General features: G+C 46.1%; 1 protein-coding gene across 3 annotated transcripts; it reads left to right on the top strand.

Moving 5' to 3' along the window:
• Window positions 1-27,872, top strand: acsl6 (acyl-CoA synthetase long chain family member 6). Of its 3 annotated transcripts, none has more exons than XM_023803613.2 (21): window positions 1-418; window positions 6,153-6,373; window positions 8,018-8,132; window positions 8,892-8,956; window positions 11,886-11,987; window positions 12,257-12,356; window positions 12,811-12,989; window positions 15,276-15,308; window positions 15,668-15,719; window positions 16,916-16,989; window positions 17,432-17,509; window positions 18,965-19,099; window positions 19,584-19,718; window positions 19,820-19,915; window positions 20,005-20,077; window positions 21,189-21,277; window positions 21,381-21,497; window positions 22,663-22,806; window positions 23,585-23,686; window positions 23,839-23,910; window positions 25,569-27,872. In XM_023803613.2, the coding sequence occupies exons 1-21, from the start codon at window positions 373-375 to the stop codon at window positions 25,707-25,709; spliced, it is 2,169 nt and encodes a 722-aa protein (XP_023659381.1). In that variant the 5' UTR covers window positions 1-372; the 3' UTR covers window positions 25,710-27,872. The 3 variants fall into 3 exon arrangements, with proteins under 3 accessions (XP_023659381.1, XP_023659383.1, XP_023659382.1); XM_023803615.2 differs by lacking the exon at window positions 1-418 and adding an exon at window positions 1,288-1,305; XM_023803614.2 differs by lacking the exon at window positions 1-418 and adding an exon at window positions 1,761-1,991.
• Window positions 27,873-27,976: the final 104 nt, after the last annotated feature.

Consider the following 27,976-nt stretch of genomic DNA (forward strand, 5'->3'; position numbering starts at 1 on the left):
TCAAACACGACGCGCCTTATATGCCGCAACAATGACGGCCACACGACCATGCAGTTCCCCTGTGAAACTGTCACTGTATCACGTTTAGTTGAGGACGTTAATCCGGAAACGTTGATATAATTCATTGCCAAAAAATACAGGCAGCTGAGAAAATATCAACACCGAATTTATTTAACACCAAAAACGTTTTGATAGCGGGCACAGGGAATACTGAGGAGGGAGGCTCGCAGTAACCTTAGGCCGGGTATTATATCTCCAGTGCTTCTCAACTAATCTCCCACATCGTCCCGGAGTTGCTGCAGTCGATGCTGCAGTTTTCAGCTCTCTTACTACACGCGTTGTGTGCTGCGACAGCGACTCAATGAAAGAGACATGCTCGCCTTCGTTCTCGTTTCTGGGTCTATCTGGATTGTTTTAGGTAAGTTCATCTTCAATTATCTCGTTTTCCTAGTTCTTCTGCCAACCATATATTGTAATGCGCAGTCACCTTTAAACGGGGGAGACATGTTACATTTGGGAAGCCTGGGTACCGGTCGAAAAGTCATCCCTTTTACCGATTGTGACCCAGGGAGGGACGTGGGGATATTTTTGGCATTTATGGACCTATATATATTTCCCGTTTTAGACATCCGTTAATGAATGGATAATCGTGTATGTATTCATTCGAAATAACGGTGGAATATGATTTTTCTTTATACGGTTGAGTGTAATTGAAGCGTGTGTCAATGGTGGCTCAAATGAAATCACACGTTAACATGAAATTATTACTAATTTGTCCAGTTACGGATGTCTTGGGTCGTCTAAATACTGTACATACCTAGTACGTTTATTTTTTAACATACTTATCTCGTTTAAACTTTATTCGCTTTATATTGTCTAAATTCAATTCGTGCTACCCGTATCTATTTAATATACATCGTGTTATTTCCCTTAACCGGCTTAGCAGGGGAGATTTTATGGTCATTTGTAAACATTTTTATGCATCCTTTGCGGTTCCACATAAGTACCGTGAAATATTGAGTGCAGCATCAGCGTGTGTAACAATAAAACGCAGCGTGTTCTGATGATTTGATGGTAAACGTGGACACAACGTTTTGCAAAAATGCAGCATTTCACAGCATAGATGCGATTTTCGAGTGTCATACGCTGTACCTGGAGAGACCGGATCCCGAAAGCAGTGATGTATGCACGGCACAGCACGCGGCGTGACGCGCAGGCTCACGCGGCCGAGCCCTCGCATCTGATTGGTGGAGCTGTCCAGAGGCGTCCGGTTCTGAAACGCCTAGACGGGAACCGGTACGCGGCGTAAGGAAGCCCTCTCCCTATGTCTCACACATAATGTCCTAATTAAGTAGCCAGTGTTTAACGTTATGCCTAAAAATATGTATTTGTGTAACCCGAACAGGTTGATGTCAGGCGGTCTTATTGACAGAGAAAACCTAGCCGCTTTCTTTTTGGGCTTTACCGGCCGTGCCACGCGATATGCAGTACCGGACTTCATTCATTTATTTCGCCTTACGTTCATGTTTTCCGCCCTATTGTACCACCCATCCGAGTCACACAAGGGCATCTATAATTCAGGATTTCAATTACTTAACCGGTCAGGAGAGAAAATCTATTCATTTATGCACCTGAATAATTGAGGGGTTTGGACACCTGCGCTACCAGTGGTAACAGAGTGATCAGCAAATTTTGAGTGCTGTAGTTCGATACGTCAAGCAGGCTTTCTAAATGTTAGAATTTTTTAATGAAAATTTGCCTTCGATTTGTTTATTTTGGATGCCCAGAAGAAAGAGCCTTCAGCCAGGAGTGTGATCACATTTTATAGTCAAATCACTTGAAAGGTGTACAGTGGATACCTTGTGGAGGCAGAGGGAGGGGTTTTTAATAAGAAACGAGTGACTATGATGCTGGTTTGGGGCAGAGCTGATCCTAAGAACTGCTGGCTGAGAGCTGGAGGCAGTATGGAGGATCTCACGAAGGAGCCGTTGGTGGGTTGTTTGAATGTGTCCAGGTGTATGTAAAAATGCGGGGTACAGGAATGCAGAGACAGATGACACAGAAGATGTGGATTGTTTTATTGCTCACACTGGATGATGGGTGGAGTGCGAAGGGGGAGAATTTTTTGTTCAGTGTCCTTCCGTTGATAGCTTCTTGTTTTGCGTTACCGTCTCAGCTATTGGCGTGTGCGTAATCTGAGAGCGTCAGCTAAAGGTAGCCGGTGGCTCATGTGCTTCAGGTGGAGGAAGGATTCTGGGATGGGGGGGGGGGGGGGGGGAGCGGGAGCCTGCCGAGGGTGGCGTGATACGGAAGCCGGCTGGGAACAAACTAGGTCATGGCTGTTCCTCCCCCCTCCTCCCCTCAACCGATTGTAAATCTCCCAGCTGTGGGTGGCTCTTGGGATGGTGCAGAGGGCAGTGGGGGGGGGGGGATGGGGGTGTTGGTGGAGGATTAGGGCGTGGCAGGAAATCCCTGAACGTGTGAATCGTGGTTGCTGCAGGCACAACTTGGAAACATCAGAAGTTTCAGAATAAGAGATATTTCAAATGGGGAGAAAAAGGAGGCGTTTAATAAAGTTCAAGAATATATATCATGCAGGTTCTGGAGATGTTCGCTTGGTGCAGGGCCATTGGTAAAAAAAATAATTTAAAAAAAACCGTCTTTTTAGATAATTCTGCATATGAGCAGGAAATCACTAGTTGTGGTTAAGGCGGGTGAGTTTGGCACGGATAGAGAGTGGAAGTGAGACTGTTTCTGAGAGATGTTGGGGGTTTAACTGGCAGAGGTAGGAAGGGCTGGGGTTACTTCTGAGCGACAGTTTCTGTGCTGGCGGACTGTAATCCCACAGCAGAGAATCCTAATTGCCAGTGACACTTTGCAGATGGGAGGGGTTGTGGGCACTACGACAAGAGTGTCTGTCCTTTTCCTTAACGCCAGCAAAGCTCTCGAGGTTGAAAATCCCGTATCCCTCACATTCACTTATGTCCTGCACATACCTCAAAAAACCAGGACTCCCTGTCTGCTAGAGAGTAAATAGTTGGGAAGACTGTGTGAAGATTTGATTGTGTGACCTTTTGGCTGCGAATCAGATTGCATCTGCATTGCTTGCATGTTGAACCCTACTGGGTATCACATCAGTGACGGCCAGCTATTGTTTATAGCTTGTAAGTAACGTCTCACTTTCGACCAGAAGTGAAGTTTTATGGTGTCTGTATAGAAGACTAAGGTGCTGTCCAGAGTTTGGGAATGTCATCAATGGGAATTGTATCACCCTGTGTAACAGCTGAAGAAATCTTGGTAATCCTACCTTCTTGGCTCTAGGGTGGTCATCAGATCATCAGTGCCAGGTGTCTCCTCTACGGATGATTTAATCAGATTAAACACTCTGGAGCCTAATTGGTCAGTCAGACCCATGTGAGTGTCACCAGTGACAGCCTATTCCTATTGGCTGGCGTCAGTCATACTACAGTAGGCAGCAGTTGTGGTTTCTGGGAATTGTGACTCAAGCAGAGTGCTCCATTCCTAAATACGGCCCTTGTCCGACAGCAGCCGAAATGGCATGCCCCGGTTCTGTGCCGCGTGGTCCAGGATCCTCCCAGACGGTGAGACCACAGCAAGTCGCGTTTCTCAAAATCCTCGCCTGACTTCCCCGTCCGAGCGTCCGCTTTTTCGCTGGTTTTTGTCACGGCTTGATACTGTCCGACGTCCGCTGGATCCCATTGTGAGTCAGGCTGCGTGCGCAGATTAATGGGAACTACTCCGACCTAATCGGTTTCTTTTTTGCGCGAGGCCAAAAATGCCCGTCAGCAGGACCGTGGCATGAACGCCTTCGGAGTGAGATACGCCTTTAGCCGTCTCACATCCACGCTGAGCACTGAAGCTGGGAGACTTTCAGGCAGCTTCAGATGCCTCTCTCAGCTCTGCCTCAGGTAAAATCAATACCTACAATGCGTACCGGTCAGCTGTTCTTGTAACGTTACAATAAATTATGCATTACCTGTGCCTTGTAAGATCAACTTACAAACATGGCGCACTTTGGCTTCACAAATTATTCTATTAGATCTACATTTAAGCTGGAAAGGAGCTAACAGATTAGATTTAGCATAACCGCAAACACATGCATACACACTCATTAAACAATGACAACATCTTATTGGCTACACAAATTATTTTGACTATGATACTGCAATCTGTAGTATTTTGATTACTATGTAGAAAGGTATAAATCAGACTGCGGTGTATGGCTCATTGTATATATGTATTATATCTATATTCATTATTTCTGAGTAGTAGTGTGAGATGTTTATCTGGTGTTCAAAAGAACGGAAACTATTGGCTCATCCTGTATCAGTAAAAATGCTTCCTTCAATTTTTTTGGCATTTGGTGTTAAAATATCTGGCCTCACAAACTACATTTTTCTCTTGTCAGTGAATTATACTGTGGGTTTATTGTCTGTAAAACAACATAGTTTGTAAGTAACGTTTTATAACGTTATATAGAAAATAACAATTACCTGCTGTATATTAATGTTATTTAAATAATTGATAGCTTGGAGTCAGCCTCTGATACATGCGCGGTGCACAGGCTTATCTGATGCATTTTCTGTGCAAGGCGACTCTCACCTGTTGCGCTCTGCTGTCCTTTCATGTAATTTGAGCCCAGCGCTGTCACAGGTGTGCTGGCAGACTGCTGAAAGCCGCACGGTGCCTGCCGGTCTGTTTTGACGGAACCGGCACGCAGGTTCCCTCATTAAGCCGTTCCACGGGCCGGACAGGGGCCGCGGCCGCATTTATGGGACGGCCGATGCGATCCTGCTGCCGAATGCGTCTGGAGAACCGCTACCCCTTGGAATTTTTATTTTTTTATCACTGCCGTGAAAATCACGCTTCGCAGCACTTTTTTTTGGATTAATTATTTATAGGACATCTACACTCGTGTGACTAAGTCGGGATTTTACTTAATCGCGACCACTGTCATATTAACGCACAGTGCTCATGCAAACCGTCACGCCTAAGTTTTTTAGTAGTTGTTTAGTAGAAGCTGTCAGATTTCACTTAAATATATAGGTCCTTTTTTTTCTCCCTTATACTCGTGAGAAGGTGGGTGCTTTATTACGTCATGCAGAAGGCAGTCAGTCTATTCTCACTAACCTCTTAGTCCAGAGCATATCCACAGTGGCTGGTGTTTCTCACAGGTTGGAAGATACATAGATGCATGTATTAACCAGGAGAGAGCTCCCTGAATGATTAAGTCATCTCAAAAGCACGTCTTAGGAATGTGGGAGGGGACTGAGCACCCAGAGGAAACCCAAACAATCACAGAGAACACCCGCATCAGTGCTGACTGTTCAGTGGGCATCTTAATAGAACTAACAACAGGACACCAACTTGATTCTGAGTCTGCCCTGGAGCCAGTTTCACAAAGCAGGATTTCTTGCTTAGCTGGATAATTTGTCAGATTTAAGGTAGCCTGGGCCAAATATAAGTGGATGAAAATAAAGTCTGTTTAACCCAGACTACCTTAAACCTGAGTCTACCTTAAACAAATTATCCGGCTAAGCAAGAAATCCTACTTTGTGAAACAAGCCCCTGGTGTTTCAATCTGCTTTTCAGTGTAGCATCACGACGTCTTTGTTGTTGGAAGAGGGATGGAGGATACAGTACAGACGTACTGTAGATGATTAATTTTGGGCCTTGACAGCATCCGTACATGGAACACCCAAAATCAAAATGGTGCGACTAGGGAAAGGACCCGGGTGGCCTGCGAGTGTGGTTTCTGTTCCGATGGTCTCACAGTGAGCATACCACTGTGCACTGTACAGCTAGTGCTTCTTTCATGGGGCTACAGTAGCTAAGCAGACACAGTGATTCATGGATTGTGACTCATAGATTGCATAGCCGTTAGCATTGTTAGCCTCTTTGTTGCTTTGTTGTTTAGCTTAAGCAGCTGTGGGTTTTTTTTATTCATTGATTGATTGAGTTTGTCTGGTTTGGTGTTTTGCTGAGAGTTTGAAGTCTCACTGACGGCCCTTGTTTACCCGCATCTCCAAGGCCACTAGAGTTTGGTCACTGAACTTCGGTGATGGCGTCTTCCGGGGTGAGAGTGCTACCTTTGACCTCTGACCTCTTTGTCTCCCGACCCCTGGCTACAGAGCTGAGTTCCACTCTGATAGAGAAGATGCAGGCCCAGGAGTTGCTGCGCAGCTTCCATCTCCCGGACCTGGATGAATTCGGCCAGTTCCTCCGCTCGCTCCCGACTTCCGCCCTGGTGGGCATCGGGACCCTGGCCGCTGTGCTGGGCTACTGGCTCGCCACGCGTCCCCGTGCCATCACGCCTCCGTGTGACCTCCAGCGGCAGTCGGAGGAAGTGCAGGTGGGCCCCCTGTTCCACTGCCACCCCCACCCCGCCTTCTCGGACTACAGTGACGCCAATCCGCTACTCACCACACCACAAGAAGCAGCGGTCCCCAATCAGTCAATCTCCATCGATCGGCCGACCTTTCACACATTCTTAATCGATCGTGACGATCGTACTGTCACCATCATGCTGCCGCATCGATTACCGTGCGTCACTCTGCGTCATCAGGTCACCCGCTAACTTAGCACAGAGGTAGCTTTAGTAGAGTGCTACTATAGGCAGTCCCCAGGTTAAGAACGGCTGACTTACGGGCAACTCGTACTTACGGACAGACTCCCATAAAGCTTATTATATTTCAAATTCGGCCGAAATGCAATGGTTCGTAATAACGAACGTGAGCACTACTTTATGATGCTCGTGAAAGCATTGCACGACTTGTTCGTCAGCAGTCCGTCAGCTCGAGGTATGGTACAGTACTATATTTACTTTTATTTTTACTGTAGAATTATTATTATTATTATGTACTGCATTATTGTTTTTTCGACTTATCTACAAATTCAACGTAAAGACAGACTTAGGTAACAGATCTCGTTCATGACGCATGCCGGCCAATGAGTAACAACCAACGAGTAGCAGCCAATGAGTAGCAACCAATGAGTAACAACCAACGAGTAGCAGCCAATGAGTAGCCCACTTACTATTCTGAACATACACGTGTGTCTTTAATTTTTGTCTGGGACGGTGAGCGCACTGCAGAATGGATGTGAAATTGATTTTACGCCACCCCTCCCCCCCCTTGGCTGACAACTTTTGCTGTTGCCAATATATATGGGGGCGGCCACAATGCCCCGCATCTTTTCTGTGGTCCTCCTTAGACAAAAGAAATAATCCCTGTTTTATATTTATTATTTCGAGGTGGGGTGACAGCGGGGATGGCCGAGTCTGCCCCTATCCCTCTTTTAGATCCGTCCTGGCCGTCCCCCGTGTCAGGGGACACCCCCGGGAGCGTAGCACCTCGGACAGGCTCGCTTCCTCGCTTTACTGCAGCTGTCGTCCAACTTCAGTGGCGTTTTGCATTTGCATCGACCTGCCCTTCATTTAAAACAGCAGCTCTGAGCCCCTGCATGACCGCCACGCAGTTTGCATACAGGGAAATAAAAATATAGAGTGCATTGAATCATTTCAGCACTTAAAATGATTTGCCATGTAGGACGTAACTAACACACAGCCCAGGCAGCTTCCCTGTTTTCATTTACATTACAAAAGTTAATAGAAATTAGGAAAAAAATGCATTCGTTCTCTTACGGCATTCTTGCAAAATGAAGCTGGATTTATTGATCTTCTAAGCAGAATAGTGTTCTCTCTTCCTCGCTGCTGCCTGTTCCTTTCGACCACTGTCTAAGCTCTCTTTGTTCGTTTTTGTTTTAGAAACCCGCCCGCTTGACTTGTATCGATATTGTAGGAAGTCCACGGTGTAGTATGGTAATGTCTTACGCGCAGATGAATAGCTAACACCGCCCAGCAACTGTCGCCGCGGTAACAACAATTGTGTGGCCGCTGATGTCATCTGTGTGGTCGAGATCGTGTCGGTTTCGTTTCGACCCACCTGCACGGTGCCGAAAGGGGAGCACGTTCTTCTTATTCCGTCCTTTCCCTTAGCACGAGGACGGGGCGCGCCGGTCTATGCTGGGAGACAGCCCCAAGCTACTGACACACTACCACGATGATGCCAGGACCATGTACGAGGTTTTCCAGAGAGGCCTGCGTATCACTGGTGAGTCCCCGGTACAAGGAATGCTGGGTAGCACACGCGGAGCACCTCCGAAGTGAAGTCATGAGTCCAGACCTGACACGTAGCTAGAAAGAAATTTCATGGGGCATCCGGCAACCCTACCGTTACGTCCCGCTCTGAAGATTTTGCAGACCGTGGGGCTGGTTGAGACACACACAGGTGATTACACAACATTCTAAAATATAATATAATGATGCTGACAAATGACTAATGAATAAGTTAATAAACTAAACGTACGGCAAAAAAATAATGAATTAATAAAGCAAAAAAATCAATAAAATGGCTAGTGGCTAATAGGTGCATAGGTGGGAAGTTCAAGTCCAGAAAGTAAAAATCCAGACCAAGATTTTGTTTCAACCAACCAATTGAGTTACTCTGTGACTCTGATTCTTTATACTCAGCCGGTTGGCTGAAGCAAAATCTTAGTCTGGATTTTTACTTTACGCACCTGAAATGTCTACCTCTGCTAATCTGTAACGTCACTCAGGGAAAAATGAATTTGAAACAGAGCACCTTCTCAGATGATCAGTGCCATCAGTTTGTTGACACTGCAGCACAATCGAAATTACTCACACCAATAAACATTTGAATAATACAATAAAAAGAACACAGGCTTTCTCTGAGCAGGGACTAATCTGTAGGCATTGAAATCTGCTTAAACTGCGGGTGTCCCTCTTTAAGTATGTGCAGTGTTGTTAAGTTTCTTGTGGGGGTGAATTATTGACCCCTTGATGTTCGCAGGTGACGGCCCTTGCTTAGGCTCCCGGAAACCGAATCAGCCCTACACATGGCTGTCCTACAAAGAGGTGAGTGTACGAGTTGCGGATTAAATCAGACGGACAGAATAGTCAGGCAGGAAGGAGGGGTGGAGGCGTGGAAATATCCGGTAAATGCGTCTGTTGCAAAAAAAAGAAAATGTCCAGTCTAGGATGTTTTTTATGATATTATTGTTTGTTATTGAGTGAAATAGTAATGGGGTTTGTAAAACTGTTGTAAAATTGCACATGCCGTGATTGCCTTACTGTGCAAAAATCTCAGGCAGGCTAAGGAAACGATGTTTAAATGATCTTCACGTTGGTGTAAAACTGACTTAACACCTGTCAAAGTGTGTCAGCTTAATGATTTCACAACCTCTCCTAGAAGTCACCTCGTCATTTACAGCAGCAGCCCCACGTCCCCCCTGTTTGGATAATGAATCCCTCATTGACTTATTTCAACTAATCAAGTTAATTAATTAATTGGGCTGGTGAGCAAATTTAACAAATACATGTAATGACTGGAGTGCCTCTAAGGGGAGGTTTGGGAGCTGAAGCGCTGTTCATCTGGCCGTCCAACAAGGTATCAGTTAACTTTTTGGATAACAGAAGAAATTTTTATCGAGTTACTATTGATTTGCAGGTGTTCTTATGTCACATTGCTTTTTTTTCTGTGGATAAACAGCCTTAAACATATTCTGTGACTGCCTAAGACTTTTGCACAGTACTGTAGATAAGGGGGGGGGGGGGGGCGGCCCAGTGCGTCACACACCTCCAGGGTAAAGAGTAAATCCTGTCACTGGTCTGTGTGCAGTGCAGTGTGCTGTCTGTGACTCAAATGCCGTGTCTGTGACTGGAAGATCGTTTGTTTAAATCCCAGGATCACCTGAGTGAATTGTGGGCCACCTTAGCCCCCAGCTGCTTTCTCAAAAAAATACATCGATTTGGAAAAAAAAAATTATCCGCTAAATAACTGAAATGAGGAGTTGGCATGATCTCCTCTTGTTTGTTCCAGTTTCCTAACGCTGCCGAAAACATGTGTTTAAGTGAACTAGTGCATGTGACTGCACTAGTGAACTAGTGCATGTGACTGGTCCGCGTTTGGTGATTGTGTTTGCGTGTGAGCCTTTCGATGGCCTGGCATCTCCTGCAGTGTCCCTGCCACAAGCCCTTTGCTCCCAGGATCTCGGTGACTCTGTTCTGTATATGGATGCAACCTGTGGGTCGTGAATATTAAGATGGATTCCTCTGATAAAAGGAGACAAGGATGGAGACAGATTACTTTGTAAACAGCCACGTTTTTACTTAGGCAACCACATGGCCTCCCTTTCCCTTACGGTCCACTCAACTTCCCGTTATTATAGGGTCACATGATGGATTTAACTAATCAGAATTAAAGGAACACTATCCATGTGGTGAAGAAAGTAATGTAAAACATACTCTTACATGGAGATGGAAGACGATGGATGTAGAATCAATCAATCAATCGACCAATCACATGGGACTCTAGCCCCTCCCTCACAGGGGACTCCTGCCCCTACCTCACAGGAGACCCTAGCTCCTCCCTCACAGGGGACTCCTGCCCCTACCTCACAGGAGATTCTAGCCCCTTCCTGACAGGAGACCCTAGCCCTTACCTCACAGGGGACTCCTGCCCCTACCTCACAGGAGACCCTAGCCCCTACCTCACAGGGTACTCCTGCCCCTACCTCACAGGAGACTGTAGCCTCTACCTCTTAGGGGACTCTGGCCCCTACCTCACAAAGGATTCCTGCCCCTACCTCACAGGAGATTCTAGCCCCTACCTCACAGGAGACCCTAGCCCCTACCCCACAGGAGACCCTAGCCCCTACCTCACAGGGGACTCCTGATCCTACCTCACAGGAGACCCTAGCCCCTACCTCACAGGGGACTCCTGCCCCTACCTCACAGGAGACTGCAGCCTATAGCTTATGAGGGACTCTAGCCTCAACCTCACAGGGGATTCTAGCCTCTAGCTCATGAGAGACTCTAGCCTCTACCTCACAGGGGACTATAGCCTCTACCTCGCAGGGGATTCTAGCCTCTAGCTCATGAGGGACTCTAGCCTCTACCTCACAGGAGACTCTAGCCCTTGGTGAAAAGATGAGAGCTCTTGGGATTATGTTTCCTGTAATAGGCTACAGGTTCATGTTCATCTCTGGGGCCTTTCACGATGATATGGTGGTTTTAACATCTAAGACCAAGCACACATCCCAGTGTTTTTCCAGAAAACTGTCTTTGCTTATATCTAACAAAGCTGATGGCGCCATGTGAAAAACAACCAGTCAATCCATGTGGAAGGTCACAGTGTGGAACACAAGTAAAAGAGAAAGCACAGTGTAAAACAGTGATGTAACAATATCTTGGTAAGAATACTGTACTGCGCATTACTGTCTCAGGTTGTCAAAGAAAATGTTGGCGTGAGACTCTGATTCTATGTTTTGTCAAAGCATGTTAGCTTAACCGTTTCAAAAATGCTCCTAAAATCACCCCAGTAGCTGCAACAACCACCCAGTACACCCATGCATTTTTTTTCTTGACCACTAGCACATGCTATTCGGATAATCAATACCTCATTGAGGTATTAGTTAATTAATTGAGCTGGTCAGTGAAATGTGCCAGATGCGTGGAATGGCTGAGGGCGCCCAGAGGAGAGCTTTGGGAAGCAAGGCGGCGTTTGTTTAGCCAGAAGGCATCAGTGACTTTTTGAAGAACAGAATACATTTTTATTAGTTTTTATTGTATTGCTGTTCATTAAATATTTTATTTGACTGCCTAAGACTTTTGCACAGTACTGTATGTTTAATTGTACATAGTTTCCCCACAACAATCCTCTTTAGTTTCTGATAAAACACAGAAACGCATACATTGCACAGATAAAAATACGTGGCACACGTATTATATATAATACTGTAATAAGGAGGCTGTTAACGTTGAGTTTGACTTCCTTCCGTCTCAGGTCATCCTCCGGGCTGAACAGCTTGGGTCGGGGCTTCTGCACCTGGGCTGCAGGCCGAAGCCGGACCAGTTCATCGGGGTGTTTGCGCAGAACAGGCCGGAGGTGAGCACAGCCCCCCCCCCCCACCACTGATGTGACCTGCACCGCCCTGTGGCCTGTACTACAAAGCTGGGTTACTGGCTTATCAGGGTAACTTGTCGGATTTAAGGTACCACAGTTTAAATTGACTTTATATTCGTCCACTTACATTTTGCCCAGACTACCTTAAATCTGACAAGCTACCCCGATAAGCCAGTAACCCCGCTTCGCAGTACAGGCCCCAGCCTTTGCTGCCGGCATGGGGCCTGACATTCACCTGCTTACGTTTGCAGTGGATAATTGCGGAGCTGGCCTGTTACACCTACTCCATGGTCGTTGTGCCTCTTTACGACACCTTGGGACCAGATGCTATTCGCTTTATCATCAACACTGGTGAGCTTTGCCATGGTGCTATATATTGTGTTACATTAACACTGGTGACTCTGTACTGGATAAGCAATATGAAAGATGGATGGATGGATGGGTGAGTGGATGGATGGATGGACAGATGGATGAATGGATGGATGGGTGAGTAGATGGATGACGGACAGACAGATGGATGGATGGATGGATAGGTGGGTAGGTGGATGGATGATGGACAGATGAATGGACGCACGGACAGAAGGATCAATGGATGGATGGATGGATGGATGGAAAGGTGGATAGATAGATAGATAGATAGATAGATAGATAGATAGATAGTCAGGTTTTAGCCATGTTTCCTGTGGGCACTGAATTTTTCTAGGTAATTCCAAGTCATTGAGGCTTATGCCACAGTTTGTAGCCGAACGATTATTTCCGTGTTCGTTCATTGACGTTTCCCGGTCCGGCACCCGGTGCCCTGCAGCGGAAATTTCCATAGTCATCTGCGACAAGCCGGAGAAGGCGCAGGTTCTGCTGGGAAACGTGGAGCGGCAGGAAACTCCCGGGCTGAAGAGGATCCTCCTCATGGAGCCCTTTGACTCCCTCCTCGTGGAGCGCGGCGAGAAGTGCGGCGTGCAGATCCAGGCCCTGACGGAGGTGGAGGTATGCACGTGTGCCGCGTGACGTGGAATAAATCTCAGACTGCATGAAGATCCAATAGGGACGTTCTCAATCATGAAGTTACTTCTGACAGCAGTGGCTCCCACACAACATCTGTGAAGTCAGCTTCTCCATATAAACCACTCTTGGGTGAAATAATTTTGTATTTTGGCCCGACTTTAATGAGAGGGAGAAATCAGCATGCTTATTACCAGTATAACATTACCTCGCTTCCAAAGCAAGAATTCTTGCCTATTTATATACCTGGGTAGTTTTAGTTATGGGGACATACCCTTAATTAGTATGCCACCTAATGGCTGGCTTTGGCTGTCTTTCTTCTGTTCCCTTTATCAAAAGAGCACAGCAATGGTTTAAAGGACGTTCTGGTTCAACGAGACTTCCTGCCAGTAATAATTTACCTCCCAGGCAGTCTGGCAGTGAGCTGGGAGGGAGCAAAAATGTAGACCAGCTGTGGGTGACCAGGTTGGGAAGCACTGGTTTTGGGTAATGGAATATGACTTTAAAAGCTTGTAATGGCGATTTCAATTACCCATCATGACAATTACACATGTGAGCTTTATTTGCAAATTGCGCAAATTCATTGTTGAAGAAAATGGTCCAAGGTACCAGCTTAATTAAAGCTTTGCTGCCTTTCTGTCAGCCTCCATCGTTACTTCGTGCTATTTACCGCTCTTACAGGAAACCTAAAGTCCTTCTTTCGGTAGTCATTAGGCCTTGTTTGGCATAAGCACTGGTATGGAAATACTCAAAGTAGGATTCGGAATGAAGTTTTGCTGGTTCAAGGCCTGGGGTGCTGTTGTTCTTTTTACAGTAATAGCGGCCTGTGACTCATTGGGATGTTGTGATTCAGGTGCAAGCATTTCAATGCTAATTTTGGGCTTCTGCCATCCCCACTAACACTCATAAATGGAATGCTTTACAGGTACAACACATCCAAAGGCACGATTGGCAAGTGCTGGTTGTGCCAGAACATGATTAAGGGTCTTACCCGCAAGGCCGGGAGTATAATACTGTAGTTCAGGAACTTCTCGCGTGACCCGTCTGGCCTGTCGGCGCTCTGTGGATCATCCATCCACCTATCAAACGTATACGCAGTCAGGATTTGTGTAGAGCATAAAGTTTATGCCTGGTAGCATAAAGCTGGGCATGCTATAGTAGGCCGCAAACAGTGACACTGGGCAATTTAGGTATGCAGGTGCACCCCGTTTGAAAAAGCTCACAGAAAACAGGGTGAGCGTGCAAATCTGATGACATTGCTGCCAGTAGACGAGGAGAGGTGTGGGAATCGCTGCCGTGTCGTATTGCCTTACAGTTTTACACCAGCGTCGTCACCGAGAACTCCAGTAAGGCTGGATGAATCTGCTTGAGACTTTTGTTTTAAGCAATCTGAGTGTTGCTGACGACCTGCACTTGTTAGCAAGGCTGCGTTATTTGATCCCACTCTGGAAATGTGCCCTCTGCGTTTAGTAGCTATGAAGCATATCGCATCAGATCGAGCGAAGACAGAAAATATAAAGATTGTTTGTTTTGTAAGTGTAACACTTGGCCACTGGAAAATGTGTGTTTTTTCACAGTTCTCATCCACATTTCCGTCAACACAGCAAAAGAAATTCACTTAAACACTTGTAGTTAATGTGTTTTTTTTTCCCCCCTTCTTCTCGTATTTCATTTATTGCCTAACTGGCAGACTCGATTTATTACTGTGGTTGTGTGTGCAAGTAATATTATACCTGAGGCGTTTTTTGTATCTATGGGAATGTTTGTATGTGTGTCTGTGACTACCTTAAACTTTTTATATCTAGTTAATATCTTAGTCCTTGTTTCTTTCTGAACTTCGTTTTTATAAAATACAGGCAGGTCCCCAGGTTACGAACGAGCTCCTTTCCCTAAGTCTGTCTTTAAGTGAAATTTGACGGTAAGATACACAATAATATCAATTATAATAATAAAAGTAACAACATACGGTACAGTACTGTACCTAGGGCTGACAAACCCCTGAAGCCGCGCAGTGTTTTCACAAGCGTCACAAAGTAGAGCATCCGCTTATTATTATGCACCATTGTATTTAACTGTAATTTTTAATAACAGGCTTTATGGCAGTGCGTTCATAAGTATGAGCTGTCTGTAAGTCGGGTGTTCTTAACATGTACATTATGTACATTGGCTTTTAATGCGTTAGCATGCTGAAGCTATGTGGTCAAGATAACATTAACATGTCTGGTTGGCATCTCTCCCCCCCCCCCCCAAACACCCACCCACCCCCGCCAGGCCCTAGGCATGGAGCACCACCGGAACCCTCTGGTAAGTCCCGTCTCTGCTCCTCCTGCTGACCACAGCCATGGCAGAGGGGGATTTCAAAGGGGTCGGCTTGGCCCAAAGGAGCCACTCATCAGCAGAGGTGGAAAGGTCAGGCCCAGAAAGTGCAAATCCAGTTGAGTATAACTGGTTGGTTGAAACAAAATCTTGGCCTGGATTTGTGGTTTCTGGACCTGAACTTTCCACCTCTGGTGATTACTTATCACGCCGATCAGTCAGACTGCACAGCTAAGTTGAAGGCCTTACATCATTTATATGGGCACAAACAGTATGTTTTTATCTAAAGCTCGCTGCTCCCTCTGTGGCTGTCCTGCCCTTTACTGTGTTATCAATTCCTCCCACAGCCGCCCCAGCCGGAAGACTTGTCCATTGTTTGCTTTACCAGCGGGACCACAGGTCAGTGAAGGCTCCTTCCTGCGTGTGCCAGTAGCGTGTGAAGAGGCAGAGGGGTGATAAATGACAGCCGACATCTTTATGATTTTAACTGAGTCGAATGCAAACAATCATCAGACGAACGTCATTCGAGACGCTCTGTCACTGTGTTTGTTTAAGGATCGTATTCTGGCTACAAGATCATAAATACAGGAGGCACGGCGGCGTGGTGGTTAGCACCGGTACCTCACACCCCTGGGATCAGGGTTCCGTCAGGGTTCCATGCGTGCGCAGCACGTCGTGTGGTTCTCTCCGGCTACCCGCCACAGTCTAAAAACATGCTATGGAGATTTGGAGTTACTAAATTGTTAATGGTGAGTGTTCTGCCATAGCTTGGTACCTCGTCCTAGGTTATTTCCGTGCATCTGTAGCTTCTGGGATAGGTTCTGTACCACTCCCCCCCCCCACCCCCCACCAGCCTTCAACAGAGCAAGCTGGTACAGAACAGCTCTTAAAGACTTAGCACTGGAGACGCAGTAACAGGCCAGTTGTGCCTGTGTTTTTTTAAGTGAGGTTATGAAATCATCTTGTTAGACTAGGTTAATTTGGTCTGGATTACTCATTAATTAGCGGACTATCAGCCTGTTGAAACTCATCTCCTTTTCAGAGACTCAACAAAACAAAGGAAATACTATTCTGACTTAGTTAGTTACATATTGGACGTAGCTAAGGAACTTCTGTCTGTTATTGACGACCAAAGTTGCATCTAATGCAACTGTGCTAAGCATTAAGAAGCACAGGGAAGTATCGGGGAGTGTAGTTTGATGTTGTGCGTACTAGAATTTGAAAGGAACTGAAGGGTATATTGCCATGGAATCTGAGAAAAAGTTTCAGCTATTAAAGATTATTCATTTTATACAGTGGAGTTTTGAATTCTAACATAGGCAACTGGATTCGAATGTTTGTGGGAAAGAGCGCCATCTGTCGGCAGTCTTGCATATCGCTCCTGATAAGTGAAGTGTGTGTATGTTTGTCTTACTAAGTGCAAGTAGTGTTTGGTTACTTAACTTGATACTGCACACTTCTGTTGTATATAAAGCTTGCACCTGCTGCAGGGATTGTTCCCTGTGACTCAAAGAAAGACATTTTCCGTCTGACTCTTGCAACAGTTTTGTCAGATATTTTTGCCCAGCATGGCTTATGTAATTTGTGTCTCCCAGGAAACCCGAAGGGAGTGATGCTGACCCATGGGAATGTTGTGGCAGATTTCTCTGGCTTCCTGAAAGTCACTGACGTGAGCGCAACGCAAACACTCTCCCTGTTTTTATTATGTCCGCCTGTCCTTGGCTGTGCCAGGCTTTGACAATAAAAAAAAAAAAACTCGTTATATTGCATCTTTAAAATAGATTGCAATAATTCCCATATTTCATGAGCATGAAATTACATGATTTAAAAATGACCCGATATATTTTGACGCAAGTCAAAATAACCTAAATCACGATAGTTAGACAGTTTTTATCTTGGTTTATCTAAAGCCCGTGAAATTTTTAAACATGCACATGTTTTCTGAATGTGGCTCTGGTGTAAATTTAGAAGCCTCTTCACGTTAGCGTTAACGAGTTTCTGCTGCATTGATTCTGCCTTTGCATGGGAGAGCTGAGTTTTTTCACTCAGTTGAAATTGGATACATTTTTTTCATGAGTATTGTTTCATTTTTGTTTCTTCCCCATCTGCAGAAAGTCATTTTTCCCAACCAGGATGATGTCCTGATATCCTTTCTACCCCTCGCTCATATGTTTGAGCGCCTTATCCAGGTGAGGATCCGCTGTGAACAGTGAAAGCATCATACTATCAGAGGGGGCGAATCCTGCAATGACCACATATAGTGTGTGAGAGTCTGCAAGCTATATAAAATGGTTTTATTTTTAAAAAAACACTATCTATCAATGACAAGCTTATCATCAAACTTTTCAGTACTCCAGGAGACATTTAGACCGTGTTTGATTCATGTTTCAGTTAGAGAATCAGTCACCCTACAGGAAACCAAAAACTGAACCAGTGCTGTTACATCTGATAAAACACTGAGATAATCTTTTATTGATATAGTGGCTGTTTTTCTGGGGACTTTTTGAAACAGTTGGGGGGGGGAAAGATTCCTACATGGTTTTAGAAGTGTGATCTGGCTTTAGCTCAACGGGAAACGTGACAATCGTGAACAGTTACAGCACTTCAGACAAGATGCTGCAATTGTGGCTGCGGAAAATGTGTGAGCTTGACCTGAGGGCATCCGGCGCGCAGCAGAGGGGAATTGTGGGCTTTCCAGTTTTAGCTGTTGAGTCAAGGCAGCAGAAAGTTGTGTCACTTGTCGCAAAAACTATCCGCAAAAGGGCCACAGAGCGGCAATAGGAAACGTCATGACATGATCTAATCAGATGCTGTTAGTAGATGCCAGTGCGTGGTGCCAGAGTGGGGTGATTGAACTGACTCACGCCCGCAGAAAAACAAGTCACAGCCTTTAGATCACCTTGAACAGAGATCACTAGGGTCTAGTCCCAAATCCGGTGTTCTTTAGAGGCGTAACCTCCCTCACATTCAAAGCGAGATGTCAGATGTTACATACTTTGCACCAAAGAGTCACCTAGTGCATTGAAGCTACTGCGATCTTGGCCTTCCGACATCCACTGTTCAACACAATGTCAGTTACTGCAATGTCTACTCACTGCCATAAAATACTACCTGCTTTACGCTCCAGCAAGCCTAAAAGACAGTGGGGGGGGGGGGGGGAAACCTAGTAGTTCCCTCTAAGATGTGTCAGAACATGATCTCTGGGAATGAATGGACAAACAGACATTCTGAGATGATCGGCTTCTTGTGTCTTCATAAAGGATTTTTAAAAGCTGATTGCAACCTCTTCTGCAGTCGTTAGCAATCGCTCAGAGTATTTATAATAACCGGAGTGTTTCAGGTAACCCCTAAGCCGCTATGTCTGTTTCTGTCTTAAAGATGCTTAAAAGGGCAGTTGTCAGGTCTTTGTATTTGCATTGTATTTGCACTGTATTTACAATCACACGCGTGTTTATGCTCTTACAGTAGCGACTGCGATAGCAGCACTGCGAGAGGGTCCAGCTCGATGTGAAAGAGGAAATGAGCTTATTATCATTTCTGCGTGTCGTGACTCAGAGCCGCTCTTCCCGCCGTGACCCCGATGTGACCTGTGTACATGTGTACAAACACGCGTGACCACGCCGATGCCTCTGTGTCCCATGCAGTCTGTCGTTTACTGTCACGGGGGTCGGATCGGATTCTTCCAAGGAGACATCCGGCTTCTCGCAGAAGACATGAAGGCCCTGAGGCCGACCATCTTTCCCGTGGTGCCCCGGCTGCTTAACCGCATGTATGACAAGGTGAGCTCGCGCCAGGGTCACCTGACCCCCCCCCACCCCCACCCCGACCTCATAGCATAGATGGTGCTTGTCATTTATAAATAGCTGTGCATGGATTGTATGACAATAGAGCCCATTTGAGATGACATCCAATCTGGTATGGTGGCTGCTTGTTGAAAGCATAGATCAGGGCTGTTCAAGTCCCGGTCCTCAAGGTCCGAGGCCTGCTGATTTGCCAGCCTTCCTTTACCCGTGAACCAGGCGCGAAGCCTCAGCCAATCAGAATGAGCAATGATTCAACTAACTACTTGAGAGAGTTGCAAGCAAGGCCTGGATTTGTGATTGAGGGCCAGATTTGAAGAGCCTGCAATTATCGTGCACTGTTAATACTCAATAGTTTCGTCTGCCTAACATTGGACGCCTTGTGGTTTTTATATCAAATTAGTAATCGGACAAGTCATGTCGCATACCGTGACTTTTGGGCTCTGGGTCGTGTGTCTCCCAGATCTTCAGTCAGGCTAAGCATCCAGTCAAGCACTGGCTGCTCAACTTTGCGGCCCAGAGGAAAAGCGCGGAAGTTCGGAGCGGGATCATCCGCAGCGACAGCGTGTGGGACAAGATCTTCTTCAGCAAGATCCAGGTGGGCCGGCCTCGCCGGGCTGTGACCAATGGCGTGCACCAAGGGGCGTGGCCAAGGGCGTTAACTATAAGGCGACCGCTTATCCTGTGTCTCCGGAGCAGGCCAGCCTTGGCGGACGGCTGAGGATGATCGTGACGGGAGCTGCCCCCACCTCCCCGATCGTGTTGGGTTTCCTCAGAGCTGCACTGGGCTGTCAGGTGAGCCGGGGGGGGGGCCTATGTCACACCTACGGCATCTCACGTCGGGAAACCCCTCAACTTCAATCCATGATCATGTCCCTCCCCAGGTGTACGAAGCCTACGGTCAGACTGAGTGTACGGCAGGCTGCACCTTCACCACACCCGGGGACTGGACCTCAGGTGACCTCTCCCCCCCCCCCGTTGCATCAGCATGGGGCTGTTCTCTAGCATGCCGGAAACGCCCCGCGACAAAAAAAAGCGCTAACCCATCAACGTCGAAGTTGCTTGAAAACGACTGGTTTTCAGTTTCACAAATGCAAACGTTTGCATTTGATGATAATCTCCGATTTGCAGCTGGGTTTTAGTGATAACGCAGGTCACTATGCTAATAAATCAATATATTCATTTGTAAAAGGAAATGCATATGCATTTTGAATTTTGAATTTTCACACTTTAACACTTGCCGCTATAAAAGGTTAGGGACGCTGTGGTCTCGTTACACCACATCCTGTTTTTCACTGTGGGAAAACAGAATGAGAACAATCAAGTCAAGTGTGGCGGACGCTCGCTGAAGTATAACATTTTGGCTGTTTACAGATGAGAACCTTTGTACATGATTCACGCATTTAGAGAATGTGAACCGTTAATATCTCAATTGTCAATTGTGTCTCAATTGTGTGCACAGTTTGTGTGCAAGAATTGCCACCAAAATTTATGACATGGTGTAAATTCCACTAATCATTTGTTATTTGGATCGGGAACAATTATTATAGCTGTAGAACAATGAAATGCAAATTTGTCCAGACTTTATGCTAGACTATTCATTTTCAGCAGGTTTATTTTCCTTTGGCATTGTCGACAAGTAGACAATGGAAATTTTGTCATTTGTAGTTGTATGCATACAATAATCAACAATTCATTGTGTTTTACGGCTAGCTTATTTAATGTCTGTGTATTTCTGTAGTTTATTTTATCGTACATTGATTTATCGACAGCTAAGATGATCATTTTTAATCGCACTACTCCCCCTTGTGGAGAGATATAGATTATTAATAGGAAGTAGGACCATCTTATTAATCAACATTATCTTCATAAACTGACATTTGTACAGCTTGCTGCAGCAGTTCAGTTGCTTACAGGCACTGCCTTAATAGGAGCGGAGTCTGTACCCTGTGGATATAAGTGTCTTCTTGGCCACCATGCTGCTCTTTAAAAGGCCGTGGATCGCTTGCGCTCAGGACCACATATATTTCAATCAAACACTTTCGGCTGCTTGATGTCGTACCTGCAGGTCACGTTGGGGCTCCCCTGCCCTGCAGCTTGATCAAGCTGGTGGACGTACCGGAAAAGAACTACTTTGCAGCGAAGGGAGAGGGAGAGGTAGGAGGGTGTCGGAAAAACCCCAGAACTCTTTTTTTTTTTTCCAGCCGGTTAATTTTAAAAGCAGCATCTTCACTGCAGGTGGGTTTCTCTCCCCTGACAGGTGTGTGTGAAAGGACCGAACGTGTTCAAAGGCTACCTCAAAGACCCCGCGAAGACGGCCGAGGCTTTGGACTCGGGGCAGTGGCTCCACACGGGAGACATCGGCAAATGGCTGCCTGTACGTCATACTGCCTCAAGCCACATGCTAACACGTTAGCGCTATTCTAACACGTTAGCGCTATGCTAACACGCAGCACTATGCTAACACGCAGCACTATGCTACCACGCAGCGCCATGCTAACACGCAGCACTATGCTAACACGCAGCACTATACACATTGGCTGTTAGCCTGAAAGCCACCTTGTATTGTACCTGGACTAATACTGAAACCCAGAGCAGCTAAGTGTAAGTCCTAGGACTGATACTCAGGCTAACCTGGTCTCTAGCCCAGGGCCCTGAATTGTAGGGAGCTCCAGAGTTTTTTTTTAAACTCTGTTTTATTCAGCGTTTTATTCGGTAACGCTTTACATTAATTGCACATTGATAATGCATTCATAAGGAGCATGTAAGTGTACCTTAACATCCTAACATACATTAACAGCTTTATAATACATTAGTAACAAACATTATATGATTATATGATTATAATGTTTGTTATTAATGTATACTACAGCTGTCAAAGTATGATAGGGCTTATGAATGTACTATGAATGCATTATGAAGGTGCACTGAATGTTCTATGAATGCATTAAGGAGGTGCATTGAATGTTCTATGAGTGCATTATGAATGTGCACTGAATGTTTTATGAATGCATTATGAAGGTGCACTGAATGTTCTATGAATGCATTATGAAGGTGTACTGACTGTTCTATGAATGCATTGTGAAAGTGCACTGACTGTTATATGAATCCATTACGAAGTGGCACTGAATGTTCTATGCATGCGTTATAAAGGCATTATGAAGGTGCAGTTAACGTAAAGCGCTACCTTTACTTCTGTAGGTAGGGCCCCAACAATGAATTTAGCCCAGGTGCACCCATCCCCCTAAATTCATCTCTATATGCCATAGAGATATTTTCTACTAAAGGGCTTAAATGTAACATGTGCCCCAGCAGGCTAAGCCTCTGTGCCTGTTATCGGAAGGTTGTCGGTTCCAGCCCAGCCTTAGCAGAATATTTACATGTCTGTGGGCCCCTGAGCAGGGCTGGTAACCCCCAGCTCCGTGGACACGGCTGCCCTTCACTGCCAAGCTTGGTAGGAGTAGGTGAAAAGAGAACTTCCCCACAGGCAGGTCATCACCCTGATCATTACTGCTTGTGTGCGACTCCCCCCTTCCCCATAGAATGGCACGTTGAAGATCATTGACAGGAAGAAGCACATCTTCAAGTTGGCCCAGGGGGAGTACATCTCCCCAGAGAAGATTGAGAACATTTACATTCGCAGCGAGCCAATCGCACAGCTGTATGTGCATGGAGACAGTCTGCAGGTAAGGTCTTTGCGGCCACGAAATTAAATAAGCTGGTATACCTTTACGTCTCTTGACTCTTACTATACTTCACACTTGGATGGATGTGTGATCAGAAGGTCGTTGGTTCAAATCCCAGGGTCAGCCGAGTGTTTTCACCATTGGGCCCCTGAGCAAAACCTTTAACCCCGGATCGCTCCGGGAACTGGCTGACCCTGTTGTCTTAAATGTGCATCGTTTTGGCTAAAAGCGGCTGTTAAATGTGATATATAACCATGTATACAGGGGTCGGGTTAGGCTGTCTTGGGCCTAAGTGCCTGTCTGGTTTATAAGGCTGTGCATTCGGTTGCCTTTGCACACTGGTTGTGGCGCAGTAAAATGGCGGCCCAGCATGCGATCGCCCGTCGCGCATGCCTTTCCAGTTTGGCTATATATGCAATGCAGTTCGCAAACACTAGCCTGCATGTCTCTCTGCAAAGGTTTCACTCGCTGGCCGGACAGGCAGGGGGCGCTGTGGGGGCACGGACACCCCAGCAGATTCGTGTGGCCCTGGAATATGTACTATTCTAAAATTCTAACATTTTATAATGGAGGGATCAAAGGTCACATTTTATTGGGGAGGGGGGCAGAATTTCTGCAGACAGGTATTTATAATTGAGTGCTTGTGGTCTTGTCTGAGGTATAAATCACCTTCAGACCTGGACCTCAGTGCTGGTCCTGACTATATTCTTAGAATGCCAACTGCACCATTGTGCTGTATATGCTCCCGTTTTCTGACGGCTTCTCTGTCACTCTGCAGTCCTGTCTCGTGGGCATCGTGGTTCCCGACCCGGACATGTTTCCTGCCTGGGCTAAGCAAAAGGGTTTTGATGGTTGCTATGGAGACTTGTGCAAAAATGCGGTAGGTCTGCCTTATCAGAAGCATCCTTCATCGTTTTCCTTGAACATAAATGACATAGGGTCCATCTGCTTATCTAGCGTAAACTGTTTATATTTGATTTTTTAAAAAGAGTCTGTTGTCATAACACTGTGCTTTTGGTTTATTTTTTCAAGGAGCTGAAGAAGGCCATTATGGAGGACATGGTGCAGCTTGGGAAGGCCAGTGGGCTCCACTCATTTGAGCAGGTAAAAATGTACAAACATTTGTTTGAACTGTACAGTTAATGGCTAATCATGGTGCACGTGCGGGGAATCCTCCAGTGCTGAGAGAAAGTGTCCACTGTGGTTTTGGATGTCCCTTTGGTTAGCGGCCGGTTTTGGCGTAAAGCAGCAGATTCTATCCTAAAAATAGCCGCACTAAAAGGACAGCAGAATCCAGTGCACCAGGTAGCCCTCGATAGACCAGCGCACCCTGCAGCCCTCGATAGACCAGCGCACCCTGTAGCCCTCGATAGACCAGCGCACCCTGCAGCCCTCGATAGACCAGCGTACCCTGTAGCCCTCGATAGACCAGCGCACCCTGTAGCCCTCGATAGACCAGCGCACCCTGCAGCCCTCGATAGACCAGCGTACCCTGCAGCCCTCGATAGACCAGCGCACCCTGCAGCCCTCGATAGACCAGCTCACCCTGTAGCCCTCGATAGACCAGCGCACCCTGCAGCCCTCGATAGACCAGCGCACCCTGCAGCCCTCGATAGACCAGCGCACCCTGCAGCCCTCGATAGACCAGCGCACCCTGTAGCCCTCGATAGACCAGCGCACCCTGCAGCCCTCGATAGACCAGCGTACCCTGTAGCCCTCGATAGACCAGCGCACCCTGTAGCCCTCGATTAGACCAGCGCACCCTGCAGCCCTCGATAGACCAGCGTACCCTGCAGCCCTCGATAGACCAGCGCACCCTGCAGCCCTCGATAGACCAGCTCACCCTGTAGCCCTCGATAGACCAGCGCACCCTGCAGCCCTCGATAGACCAGCGCACCCTGCAGCCCTCGATAGACCAGCGCACCCTGCAGCCCTCGATAGACCAGCGCACCCTGTAGCCCTCGATAGACCAGCGCACCCTGCAGCCCTCGATAGACCAGCGCACCCTGCAGCCCTCGATAGACCAGCGCACCCTGTAGCCCTCGATAGACCAGCGCACCCTGCAGCCCTCGATAGACCAGCGCACCCTGCAGCCCTCGATAGACCAGCGCACCCTGCAGCCCTCGATAGACCAGCGCACCCTGCAGCCCTCGATAGACCAGCGCACCCTGCAGCCCTCGATAGACCAGCGCACCCTGCAGCCCTCGATAGACCAGCGCACCCTGCAGCCCTCGATAGACCAGCGCACCCTGCAGCCCTCGATAGACCAGCGCACCCTGCAGCCCTCGATAGACCAGCGTACCCTGTAGCCCTCGATAGACCAGCGTACCCTGTAGCCCTCGACCCTGTCCGTCAATCCATCCATCTTCCAGCTGGACAGGGACATGTTAGGGAGCTTTTGGCACATGCACTGGAGGTTCCGTGAAGAGGGAGACGATTAGGTCAATTCCAAGGCCCCTGAGTGACAGGAGCCCTGAAAAACTTGGACCAACTGGATTGGTCAGGGTTGGGGGACAAATTCGGTATGCTTTCACGGGGCCCGAAATGTCTAGCGGCAAGCCCGTGCACACAAACGCATCCTCTGACTGTACGATGGTCTAATATTAGTTTTGCAAAACTTGCATACTTTGACGTACTCCCTTCAGTGTGAACAGGGTGCCCACATCTGTTTTTCATTTGAATCGCGGCTATTACCGTCTGCAAAGGTGAATCGTTCTTCGAAACGTTTATCCCACCCTAATGAATGGTCTGTCTTCCGTTAGGTCAAAGACATATACCTTCACGGCGAGATGTTTTCCATCGACAACGGCCTGCTGACGCCCACATTGAAGGCTAAGAGACCAGAGTTGAAAGAGTTTTTCAAGGACAAGATCGAGGAGCTGTACAGCAACATATCCATGTAAATCCCATGAAATCAACGCCCTGGTTTGTCGGACCTTTAGCGGTGTTGCTGACCACGAACCGTTTGCCCTTAATTCCTCGTCAGAACTCAGATAAACAAAATTAAATCGGTAAAGGACCACGATGGAGGAAGCGATACGATTCCGTGTTTTTTTTTTTTTTCCACATTCATCAATTAGCATGGCTTTCGGTGTGCATGTCAGGAACAGCAAAGCTAAGGCCAGGTTAGACCTGTGTGCAGAGAGTGATAACTGGACCCTGAGCAATCCGACTACCCCCCCCCCCCCCCCCCCCCCCGCCGTTTTTTTGGGCACTGACCAAAACGTCACCATTGCAAATCCATAAATAGCTATTCTAAATACATCTTTGCAGATTCCTCCCTGTGAGCTTACAATAAGAGAAAGTCGAAAAGCAGGAGAGATTAGACTCGGAGCGGCACGTGCTTCGACCTTAGCTGATAGAGCTGAGTTTGTCTATGCCTGAGTTCTCAGGCGTGTCTCTGACGTTTTCTTGTGGCCCAGTTCTGCTGGTTCCCCTGGGCTGCAACAAAACTGTGAAAAGCGAATCCAGCATCAAATCGCAAACTTGGGTTAATGTCGATTTTTGTACTGTTGCATTCATTCCGACCCAAAGTATTACTATTTATTGTTCATGCACACTCATGCATATATATGCATAATAATAATATCAGAATTTAATATATTGGCATTGGATTGAATGGATTTTTGTGTGTAGTGAGAGGAATTGTAATCATTGTCTGGTGACAGAGAGTGTCGGCACCACAAAACTGTATGTCGCATCTACGGAAATGAAGGCACATTAAATCAAAGCCTGAAATAATGTCAGGTGATTTTGAATCTATTCTTTGTGCTGTTTTCATTCTTTTTTGTCAAGCACAGACAAAATCATGCACAATTCACCGTTATAAGGAATTTACAACCCCATTAGTATTTATTGCCTATCTCTGGGTGCTGGGAACAGTTCTGTCACCAAACCACAGGTTACTACGGAACAGATTCTGTATTTTAGTGAGATACAGGCTGTTTTTCTGCTCCAAAACTAGGAAGTAATGCGAAGTCTTATGCACAGAACCATTGGGCCCATTTGTAATGTTTTGATTTTCCTGAATGACAAATCATTCGACTACTATACCAGGATATATACCATAACCACAACGAACAGGTGGAAATAGTTTATTAGGAACCTGAAACGTAGTAAATAGTACCAGTTCTACACAGGGGCGTTTCTATTCTGGTACCACTCATTTCAGAATCAACACTCATTCAGTGTATTTCAGCTGGCTGACAGTGAAGTGCACAGTTTATATATATATTTGTTTGCAGACCAGACGTGTATGTGTAACGTGTAAATGTGTTTGAGTACTGATGAGATTGTTTTAGTGTTACATTTCACATACATAGAGATCAGCACTTCGGTCAGTAGGGTGATTGTAAGTAATATGGATATTCTCTAATTTGGAAGCAATTTGCAATGTTTTGCTTCTCAAAGTGAGACATGGTAGGCATTCCAGTTAAAAGTTTTTCTTTTTTTCTAGCAACCAAGACTAGTTTCATGAAAATGTCATGGAAATTGTGCAGGTGTAACTTATAAGGAACCCCATATCGATTAAAGTCACAGACTCTTCTGACTGTATGATTCCCGTTTGATGTCATGTAAATTATTGAAATTAAAATACAGCTGAACCAAATGGAGCAATCCTGTTGATTCAAAAGCTGCGTCCATCCGATAACGTTCGTTATTTGTTTTTCAACATCCAGAACAAATGAAGTATCTGTTTACTGTAAATGAGGGTGCAAGCATGTTTGTTCCACGCTCTGGTGACTAAATGTTAAATAAGAGAGGTATAGGAACAATTATTTGTCTATTTATTTATTTATTTTGATTTTTGCATGTTAAAACTAGCCTTAAACAGCTGCTAAGGATGGAAAAGTACAGTTTAGAAATAAATTCACATTTAAAAAAATACCAAATTGATGAATGTAACCTGGAAAGTGCAAGCATGAAGACATTAGAAAATATATTTTATATGATATCTGAAAACATGGATGGGTGCAACATGCTGTCATACGAAGTACATAAACTGTTTTTTTATATAATTTATCAATTTGCATGGGGGGAATAAAATTGTACTTGTTACACTTGCATATTTCTTGGAGTTCTTTATTCTCAGCTGTCAGCTTTTCTGTGTTATTCTGTGTTCATTTCCAGAGTTGGGTAATTCAGGTTCTGAGAGTAAAAGTCCAGACCA

This window comes from Paramormyrops kingsleyae, chromosome 24 (genome assembly GCF_048594095.1).
Source record: "Paramormyrops kingsleyae isolate MSU_618 chromosome 24, PKINGS_0.4, whole genome shotgun sequence".
In the NCBI taxonomy this organism is placed as follows: domain Eukaryota; kingdom Metazoa; phylum Chordata; class Actinopteri; order Osteoglossiformes; family Mormyridae; genus Paramormyrops; species Paramormyrops kingsleyae.

What these genes read in the sequence shown, in the direction of transcription:
- acsl6 (XM_023803613.2), top strand. Translation starts at nt 373, where the DNA reads ATGCTCGCCTTCGTTCTCGTTTCTGGGTCTATCTGGATTGTTTTAG. An exon ending in TTGCGCAGAACAGGCCGGAG is followed by an intron (nt 11,988 to 12,256) that starts GTGAGCACAGCC and finishes TTACGTTTGCAG; the next exon opens with TGGATAATTGCGGAGCTGGC. An exon ending in CTTTACCAGCGGGACCACAG is followed by an intron (nt 15,720 to 16,915) that starts GTCAGTGAAGGC and finishes TGTGTCTCCCAG; the next exon opens with GAAACCCGAAGGGAGTGATG.